We start from the raw sequence: 11,142 nt of genomic DNA on the forward strand, positions 1-11,142 counted from the left end.
GTGTATTAACATTGTTATCAAGCATGAGAAACTTGCTGCGCTTAGATATATGATGCATGGACATAGTGTACACAGACTGCCATAGCGTGGTTGACTGACATATCGTAACCTATTCGGATATTCGCTTGAATCTGACATTTAAGCACAAGCTGATCATCAAGGAAACATAAATACTAATATCTTCCCCAATACACGCTAGTGATAACATATGAATGAACCAAGCTTCGGCCGTCAAGGATTAAATAATTTTTTTTCGTTTTTTTAGCAAACACACCTCTCCACTCTTGTTTTTATTCAAGTTAATATCATTTTACCAAAAGTAGCTACATCTGTTATCAGATATAATATACATTTTTTAGAATATTGGCAATTATATTACGTCTATAATACATAACTATATAGAGGATGGGTGAATAAATAAAGGAAATACAATAAATATTAACTAAACGATTTGAAATACATTGGATTGGGCATCTTTGGGCTTCGAAGCTGTACGTTCATAGACATTGTAAAAGCAATTTAATAATGATTAGTACCCACGGAGAACATTAGGATTATGTAGAATTATTCACTATAATTAAATTCAGTGCGCTGGATACTCATAATAATATCGGTATGGATCAACTGGTTGTGGACTTGGTTTAACCGGCCTTACGACAAATGTGTTTCTCCTGTTAAAAAAGGTGATATTCTCAGTAAAACTGATTCCAAATACAATTAATACCTGTTATGGTCTCCAGCATGAACTTGGAAATTTGTTTCCTCATGATGTTCACTGGCAAAGATCTTCTTCAAAGCAATAATTCCAGCAATCGTAAGTGCCACTTTGCTTATAACCAATGCTTTTCCTGCGACAGCGGCCAGCGCTTTCAGACCAATTGGACCAGCAATACCCATAGCGGTCAATAGTGCCGCTACGATATACTTCTGCATCTTCTTATCCTTATCTTTACCTCGTCCTTCATTCATATCCACTGTCAACACATGTGTTTGAAGAAATTTGTCGATTTTTTGCAAAAGTGCTCGATCTAATGCTGATAAATCACTTAAGGCTCGAAGATCGGCCGAGTCCAGCATACTTTCCTTTGAGGAAGAATTTTGCTTATCAAAGGAAACGCCATCCACCACACGAATCACATCCTATGGAATAAAAATATTATTTTATCTTTTACGTAAATGAGAAAAGAGAGGTGAACGTTTTTCACTGCGTTTTCTTTAGTAATACACTCAGGACACGGGGCTCAGGTAGCAGCAGTTGTTTTATCAATAGAATGGTTTGTCTAAAAAATTTTCTCAATAATTGAAAAAATGGAAACTAACGCCAAATCTCAAAAATAACAGTTAAAAGGAAATGTGTCTACTCGTAGTATTCGCCCACGACATAATTTTTTGAGATGATCTTATTCTTGACCTTGTTGGGAAATTACAAATTCACAACCCATTTTTAATGTGTTGCCGCGCCAATGCAACTTCCACCTCCCTTGCACCTGATCTCTAACTCAATAATATTCGTAAATTAAAATAATTTCAAGACTGAAACACTCCACACAACATAGACAAAAATTGGCAAAAGACCCAAAAAAGGTGGGTTTTAACAAAAAAAAAATTTAAACTATGAATGTATCAGCCCTTAAATTAAAAACAAATGGCTAATTTTAATTTCTTATAATTTCTCATTTCCAAGTGTTTTTAATAATGACAAAAATAAAGGTTCATGACTACATTTCAATAGGATTTTATATAAGATTAATTATGCACATCTATTTATCCAAGGAATTTTTAATACATAAAATGATGAGCAAAGTAAATTACGAAATGAAGCTCTTGCAGATAACCTTACGGCTTTGTCTCTAGCAATTTGTATGGCAATAATTATGGGCGCTGATAAATAGTTCTGCTTTCTAAGCAACCCATTTGCAATTGCTTCTGATTGGAAGACTCGTATGTTCAATTCCACGCCCTTGCAATCGCAGCTATAATACTTGATGAATTTAACTTTTGGTCATTCCTACACTAGCCAAAACAAGCCGGGAAACCGGAAGCTGGTCGCTTCACGTATGAAAGGTTTTGTGTATTTCCTTTATTAAGACATTTGAGTGTGCAATTGTCGTACGTACTTTGAACAAATATCGGTATGGAGGGTATTTCGGAACCTTGACACTTTTTGATACCCCACATAACTGTATTTGATGAAAAAAATGTAACACCCCTCTTTTGCATGTGTGTAGACACCTCCCCTTATGTAACTCACTGTATGCATGGGCGCTCACAGTCCCCACCTTTTTACCATATTTGGTATCAATCGCTACAACTGTCTCCGATAAAAATGCGTGTGACAGACATACAGATAAACAAAATTTACATGGTCAAGTTTAATGGCTTGGGTGGACAGAAGAAGTAGATAGTAGAAAGGCTACTGAAGAATCGGGTTCGTTTATTTTAAACTTCACCAAATTTGAGTTTTCTAAAAAATGTGGCCGAAATTCCCATCAGAGATACAATCACATTGGAATAAATACTGGTCATATTATACTATGTACAAATCACCATTATGATTAAGTGCTATAGTTTAAATATGCAAAAGAGTATTTTCCCAAAGGAATCAAAACCAAAATTTTCCTCAGTTTTTGACCTATCAATGATCGACACTCTAATGAAAGTTGTTGACTTATCCAAAACAGCCCTCTTTGACAAATCACAGCAGATATACTATTGTAGTTGATGAAAATTTTTTTATAATTGATGGAAAATAAAAGATTCATGATATGATACTTTTTTTTAGGAATTTGGGAGTCCTAAGTCCGCATCCACTTGATGCCGGACCGAACCAGGATGCGCACTTAGGGCACCCAAATTCTTCAAAAAAGAAGTGTCTAGCTTCGACCAGGCTTTGGTCCGAACCCTGGGCGGATTTACATTGAATATTATTCGCACCCTTATCGTGTTTTACAAATTATAAAAGGGAGCGTATAATATCTGCGAACCGCTTCAGTCACGCTGCTCCTAAGGCAGAGATGAGGCAGCGTCTGATGAGTTGCCTCTGTCCTGGTACGAAACCGTAGCCATCTTGGTCCCTCTTTTACTTCTTGATATGATGTTAACCGATGATGATGCCGCAGTGGGTATAGAAATGGAAATTAGCAGCAGCATTATTGTTATTATCAACTGACTAAGGTCTTGGCTTTACATAAAATATATAACATGAGAAAATAGGAAATCGACAAAGTATACAACAGAGAATTTTGCAACATCTCATTAGTAAGTTTTGTTAAGAAAAATCTATTGTCAAAACTTTAAATGCGTTTAACACGAAACCTCGTTTTGCAAGTTTCGGGGAAACACTCATAAAAAGACTAAATATCCAATATAGTTGAAATTTTGATTCCCTTTTGTACACACCCATATATGCTATATGGATATGCCAAACCATGAAAATATTTAATGTTTTAATAATAATTTTTTTTTTCAAATTCTCACAAATTCTAAATTTTATTATTTTTAATAAATATTTGCATATTTGAGATTACGCATTTTTTGACAGTTCTACAGAATAGAAAGAAATTTATTTGGTGAATGCGGCCCACCACAGAAGGCTGTGTGTTTTCCCTTGTGAGACCAAATACTTTGGACATAAAAAACATACATTGATTAAGACAAAATTAAATTAAATTAAAATTTAATATATATATAAGCTTCATATATATATAAGCTTCATCAAAATTATATTAAAGTTTCAGAATAATTGGGTATTATTTTCTTATAAAAAAAAAATAATGAAATAACGCTGAAATGTTGAGCATCATTCTCTACTACTATCTTAAATCGACATGCTCACACTATTTAACTTCAAACGCTGCATACAATAACTGTGAACAGCCAAGTTAAATTCGATAGTTTTACTTGGCGAAAAACAAATCAGTGATATTTTTATTTTTTTCTTGAAAAGTTCCTGCTAGCTTGTATGAGTATCATCATCAAAACAAACACGTGTTAACCTATCCACATTTTCGAGACCTACCTACTATAATCTGGGACTCATTTTGTAGTGGAACTAATTTGAATTGGCACTTGTTGCTGGTTGATAGAAGTGCAACTTCAAGGCAAATTCTAAGCTCAAATGGTCAGCAAAAATCTATAAGTCTATAAGTCATTTGTTATCAAAATTAGTGGGTAAATAAAGTACTACTTGGTCCCTTTGCCCTCTAATTCTCTATCATGAACATATATGAATTTATAACTGCATAACTTTCGCTGAATTGAATCTCCAAAAAATATTCCTAATATAAGTATTGAAAGAAATATTTTCTTTCTTTTCCACTAGTGTGTAACCCTCACGATACCTGCTACTAATGGCCAATACACAATGAGCACTCATTGCATACAGAAAGCTAATATCGTCCCGCACTTAAACCTAGAAGCGGATAAATAATAATAATAAAGAAATTGCATCAGGGATTCGTAAATAATGCAATTTAATTACGCTAGTTGAGAGCAAAGTCATGGTAAAGGAAGGATCTCAAGGAGAATCAAATAAATTCAGGCAGATAAAAACAATAATTTTGGAAAATTTTAGGATATGAAACTTAAGCAAGAGAAATGTGGTAGTGTAATAAGGAACACAAAAAATGATGCCACCATCTCGAATCTGTTTCGTTGCCCTTTATGTAATAACATGCATAAAATGACTTAATTTTTACTATATTCTGTTCAGGTGGGAATCTAGAATAGAAACCAAAAATTCAATCAAATTTGAAAACGGACAGTCTGTATATCACTATGCCTATTGAACATCAAAGATTCGTAATTCATAAGCACCTGATTTATCGCTCGCGAAACCACTGCCAAGGCCTTCTGTTTTAAACATCCCGTGAAATCATCTTTAACTTGACACTCAGTATAAACTCGTCGTAATATTGTAAATTCAGGACCAAACCAACTTTTTTCGTTTACTGCCACAATCGAACATATTACGCTCAGCAACAAAACTAATCCTAATTCGATCCGCGAAAACATTTTCTAATGAAAGATAATCCACTTGAATTCGACCGATTTGTTGAAAAGTTCTCGTTCAAATGAAGATGCTCAGATGCAGTAACGTCTTTTAAATAATCCTCAATGCTCTGCTTCATAAACCGAATGCGTCCATTAATTAATAATGCTCAGTGTCATGGAAAAATTGCGTGATTGTGCCCTATGCATGTTCATCGATTAGAAATTTTACCTTTTGCCTTACATGCACGTATGGACCAGCAAACCATCTCTTTTCATGGTGAGAAAATGTGTTAATATTAGCATAATATAATAAGTAATACATAATTAACGATTTATTTCTCGTTACCTCCATACCTGCAACGTTACATACAATGATCTATCTTCGAAGCAAACGAGCTCGAATGTATTTTTTCGCTTTTCAACCAAAATCGACCTAATTTGCAGACGAAACGCTAGTCTACTTCTAAGGTAAAAGAGAAAATATTCTCGTGCATCTATGGCAAACGCACACTTATTGCATTTACTGATTGCGCCAAATGTGCAGCTGCATTAAAAACGAAAACAGTCCATCTTGAGTTTAACATTGAAATTGTTATGTACCCTCATGGCTACGCAACTGAAAATATGAGTAGCTGTTTATAGTTTTCATCTCTAGAAAAGTAGAATTGCTATCTATATGTTCTAAAAGCAATTTATTTTATAAAAAGCTAAGCGATAAGAGACAATTAAGGCACAAGGAAATAAAAGTGGCAATGCATTTGGCCGATACTGCAATAAATAATGTAAAAAAATCTGTCGCACCTCTTATGATCGCTGTTCATACTATGCATAGTAATCTTTAGGCCATAAAATTGAATATCCTTGAAAAAAAAGATGAAAAACTTACACTTGTTACCCTTACCAAAAAGGCTTTGTTCTTGAGACAGACCTCAATGTTTCCCAAAATACTTGTTTTCTTCCCGAGTGCATAGTTGTTACTGAACATACGTTCTTTACCGACAATATTGCTCGCAAAACATTCGTCTTAAAATAACCCAAGTCATTTTAAATAAAGTAATACAGACGAACACTTCCCCAAATCTTCGTTTAATTTGTCCCTACTATATGTTTCCCTGTTTTTTTACTCTACCCCATTCAATTTAGTTATCCAATTCACCTGCTTAGCGCTTAACATACCAAGGAGTCCCTGAGAGACCCCAAAGAGTGATTTTAGGTGATTTTTCCAGAACTACAACAAACAATAAAATCATTCTAGGTTAAGTTTAAACAATAAAATCTTGTTCATTATATGTACCCCAAACTTAATAACGTATTAATATGCCTAAAATTGCTGCTAAAAAACGTTAAAAAAATCAAATCAGAAAGCGTCACTTATTTCAAGAGCCCATTCCCAGGAGGTACCAAACCGAAAAATCTGAAAAAAAGGACATCGTGGTATCTGTTTATGATGTAGTGTATTTATGTATTTTCGAAATTTCCTTCAAAGCGTTCCTTAAAATCTTCTTAGAACTATCAGGATATGGGCTACAATATGAAATACCATTCTAGAAAGTTAGATCCTACTATTATAAAATTTAAAAAAATTACACCTCCCTAAAGTACCAAGTTCGCATTGAAGTGGATAATCGTACATACTCAATGCATATACTCCATGAGCTAAAATTCACAAAACCTTTCATACGCAGCGCAGAGCTTCTGTTTTCCGAAGTGTTATATCTTTATCACTGCTTGCTACAATTGTGAAGTGCGCATGGCGACTCGAATTAACTACTGTGTCGCTGAAACTTTACAGAACCATTTTGATCCTCAAGAATATTGTTGAAAACAGAATAGAAATCCTATCGTTAACCAATTTTTGACTTTTATTCTGCATATACAGTTAAACTTAAACGTAACAAAGCTGAAGGGGATTCGAAAATATTCGTTACACCAAATAATTTGTTACAGTGTGCTTTGTTGTATAGAGGTAAGATGGTCTATGATTTGTTTTGCAAAGTACAAACAATAAGTGGCTTACGAAAAATTTCGCGTATCTGAACGTGTCAACATGATTTTTTATTTTTTTGTTGTGGAGTTAATAAATAATAAGGAGGAAATGTGGAAATAATAATCGTTGGCGGTACAATCCAAGGCCTTGAAATGTGTTAGAGCACTTCCTTCAAGACCGTAGCGGTACACTACAGGATTATAGTACCCTGTAGGAAGCGATGTGGTTAGCATTGCTTATGTTATATAAATATTATTGCTATTCCCAAGTACAGATAAAGGAGGAAGGTTTGAGATAAATTATTTAGTATAATCCTCAGTCAAAAAAGCAGTCATCGAAGTGAGACAAAAGTAGAGGTAGGCACCCTACTTAGTTGGGATAACTTCGCCATGTTGCATTCTACCTAATTAAATCCTTTCGTCAAGGGGCCTAATTCAATTGACCTTGTCCTTCAGGTTGAAGGTTCGGAGCAATTGGCCTACAACTCGTTATCCTTAGAAAAACAAACATCATGTAAGAAACAGGATGAATAGCACCGGATACGATTAATACCACTACCCAAACGAATAAATGACTACGCTCTCGGATCCTGGAATGATCCTGAAAGATCATCAAACCAATTTGGTGCTGCCAAAAACCTACTTTAATAGGCCAGCAACTACCAGGTCAGCGCTTTAGCAGTTTAGGGAATGAATTGGAATAGTTGCGGGATAACCAACATGAAGTCACACACCATCTTAAAAAGTGGAAAGTTATCAGGGAAACGTGAGTTTGGAGTCGCTCTTATCGTGAATAGTTGGATAAAATGTTATTGACTTCAAACCTATACACGAAAAATTATGTGGGTTTCACATCAAACCAAAATTTTATATATGGCTTGTCAACATACACTCCCCAACTGAAGAAAAAGATGACGTAGTCAAAGAGCATATCTTGCCAAGAACAACTATACAACTCATTGCCACTGAATGGCGTCATGATTTTGTTCGGCGACTTCAACGCCAAGGCTGAGAACATGGAGACACATTGAGGAACCACCAGAGGGCACAATGTCCATGATATGGATCAAATGGCAACGCCCAACATCTCATCAACTTTACAAGTAGCAGAAATTTAATTATAAAACAGGCATACTCCACACAAGCAGATTCGCAAAAAGGACATGGAGATCCCCAAATAGTATTACCTTCAACAAGATAGACCACGTTCTCTTCTCAAACATGGTAAAAAGTCTCTACAAGTGTCGAGTTTCAAAGATTCGTGGAATAAAAACCAATCCCCTTCGAAAATTTGAGATGAGAAAGCTGAAAACTGATTCAAGGCAAGACTGGAAAAATGATTAGGTCCTATTCTCTAGAATCGCGGAGAAGTATATAGATGACACATAATATGACCTAAAATGCACTATCAAAACAACATCAGAAGAAGTGGACATGAATCCCGGTGTCGAAGAAATGAATGGTTGAAAAAGAAGTGGAAACATTTTAACGAAGAATTGGAGAAAACTGACGACAGCATCCTGAGCAACAACACAAAGCCGAAAGCCTAGTGAGAAGAACCCTCACTAAAAGCGGTCATCAGGGATGAAATTGAATACGCGAAAGATGGGCGTCACACACAACTCAATAACCAGAACTCACAAGACTTGTGGCCAAGCATAATGGGAACATTGAATCGCCAAATTTGGAAGAAATAGAGTCAGCAACCAAATACCGGAAGTTGGACGCTTCGAGTATAAGGGTTTTGTGTTCATCTTGTATGCAAAATTCCCCATGCACGGCTTCCCATTCGTACATGCCTCCAATTCCAAACACTCTTTGATATATGTATACCCAAACTTCAACTCCGCCTTTCATATGAGTTCATTTTATATGATGATGACGCCATACACATTTTAGGGTGCGATAAATTCTCGTAAACTACAAAATTTAGACCTTCTATAACTTTGTTAACAATAGTTGGATTATTTCAAACTTACCAAAGTTGCATTACATTTTTACTTATGAATATACCAAATTTCATTCTTCTAAAATGAACCTAAAGAGGGTTTTTAGGTAAATTTCTTCAATATGATGCTTTTTTTAATTTTATTTGAGTAGAATCGGATTTCATAGCGATGCACCATTATGATTTTTTCAGATTTTTGGGTTTGGGGGCACATATCTTGAGTACTCACACATTTTGAGCACCCTCCCCAGTATCAAAAATGGGACCAGTTTTGAAAAGTGCTAATCAAGCCCTTTTATTGATACCCCACATGACCATATTCTGTGGAAAAAAAAAGTTACACCCCCGGTGAACCCAGTGCAAAATGATCCGACCCATTGTATGCAAAGGGATTCACAGACCACACGTTCTCACCAAATTTCGTGAAAATTGGTTTAGTCGTTTTCGAGCCAAGCGAAGACAGACAGACGAACCAAACACATTGAATCGATTCTAAAAAGATTTTGTTTCACCCAGAACCTTAAAAATGAACAACGCACCGGGAATAGATTACATCCCCATTGAATTCATCAAATTCGCCCTTCATGCATTGCATGGACCATGAAAGCTATTCATAATTTTGTTATTTCCATCAGCAACCACGAACAGATCCCGCAAGAGTGGTCAAAAACTGGAATATTCCTTATCAAAAACAATTACAGAGGCAACCTCCTATAAAATCTTCACAAATTCTGGAGAGAAGAATTAGACTCTACGTCAATAAGATGACAAAGCGGTTTTCGGGCTTTAAAATCGACCATTGACGAGGTATTTACAGTCAAACAAGTGCTACAAACATGCTGCGAATCCAATATCGAAACCCATCAAATATTTGTGAACTTAATTGGCATATGACAGTATTCGAATGTACTGCACAAAGTAATGCTTGATTTGGGGATTCTAACAAAATTGATAAGCTTTATCAAAATGACAATGTCTCACAAAACGGTGCAGGCCAGAGTCAATAATAGTCTGGCACATCCGTTCGAAACAAACGTCGTATTAAAACAAGATTGGCTGGCACTCCTACTGTCGAATTTGGCACTGGAACAGGTACGAAACCTTCCTGTGGACACAAAGGCACACTGCTCTATAAGTCCCGCCAAATCGTCGCATATGCGGACGATTTAAACATCATTGAACGATTTTTCACACCAACAAAGGACATTTTTATAAACCAGTAAAAAAACAACAAACCAAGTTGATCTCCAAATTGAAGAAAATTAGACGAAAATTCTAACACAAACGAGAAAAATGACGCCCACTAGACAAAATATGACGATTGATTAGTACAACTTGGAAAATGTAGACAATACTAAGTTGTACAACTGACGAAAAATGGAAATGCATTTGACGAAATAAAACGACGAATTCATCTTGCAAACAGAGTCCTACCATGCTCAGGAAACCAAAGCTCCGAATATAGAAAACGATAACAAGACTTGTCCTATGCTATAGATGTGAAATATAGGCCCTAACACAAACATCGGAAAAACTGGTTAATACCTTCGAGGGCAGTTTGCTGAGCAGAATAGTAGGAGGTTAACAAGACGATGATCAATGGTGAATCAGATACAACTATGAGTTGTACCAAATCTTTAATAACCTCGAAGTCTGCAAATTAAAGCTCGACGACAACGTTATGTAAAGATTTTAAAATGACAAAATTCGTTAAATAGAGGTTAATTACACTTTCTATTTATATTCAACAATAAAAATTCATTGTAAAGAGATTTTTGACAAAAGTATTCGTAATAGAAAAGTATATTCTGCATTAACTCTTTCTCCAGGGAATTTCGAAAAATTTGTTATATCGAGAAAATCGTCATATTGAGGTTCGTGATATTAAGGTTATACTGTGTAATGTAGTTCACGCTGCGTAGGCCTAGTATAGTATGGTTTATATTCAATTTTGAATATCAAACTTTAAGCAACTGGATTTGGTGACTCAATGAGTGTTTTACAGAAGAATATCTAAATTTTCAACTTTTATGTTACAATTTTATTAAGATATTCACTCTATACAGTTTGACATCAATTAAACTACCATTCATAATTTACAAACGACAAGGTTTAGTAACTGTTTTCATTTGGATTTCCTTAGACAAATCCTACAAGTATTTACTCATTTAAAACAGCGTCGATATGATGTATACAATAATGGAATTACAGCCGAA

General features: G+C 35.2%; 1 protein-coding gene across 1 annotated transcript; it reads right to left on the reverse strand.

Moving 5' to 3' along the window:
• Positions 1 to 421: 421 nt before the first annotated feature.
• On the reverse strand, positions 422 to 5,058 carry LOC119646387. Its single transcript, XM_038046830.1, has 3 exons — positions 4,816 to 5,058; positions 725 to 1,140; positions 422 to 671 (listed from the first exon to the last, which is right to left on the reverse strand). Exons 1-3 carry the CDS (start codon positions 5,011 to 5,013, stop codon positions 584 to 586), a joined length of 702 nt encoding a protein of 233 aa, XP_037902758.1. The 5' UTR covers positions 5,014 to 5,058; the 3' UTR covers positions 422 to 583.
• Between the last annotated feature and the right edge of the window lie 6,084 nt (positions 5,059 to 11,142).

The sequence above is a fragment of the Hermetia illucens genome, chromosome 1 (genome assembly GCF_905115235.1).
Source record: "Hermetia illucens chromosome 1, iHerIll2.2.curated.20191125, whole genome shotgun sequence".
Taxonomy (NCBI): domain Eukaryota; kingdom Metazoa; phylum Arthropoda; class Insecta; order Diptera; family Stratiomyidae; genus Hermetia; species Hermetia illucens.

Bases quoted from the DNA above. Each gene is read 5' to 3' on its own strand.
- LOC119646387 (XM_038046830.1), bottom strand. From the start codon at position 5,013: ATGTTTTCGCGGATCGAATTAGGATTAGTTTTGTTGCTGAGCGTAATA. The intron at 1,141-4,815 runs GTGCTTATGAAT...TTTATTCCATAG, and splicing joins TTTCGCGAGCGATAAATCAG to GATGTGATTCGTGTGGTGGA. The intron at 672-724 runs GTATTAATTGTA...CTTTTTTAACAG, and splicing joins CATGCTGGAGACCATAACAG to GAGAAACACATTTGTCGTAA.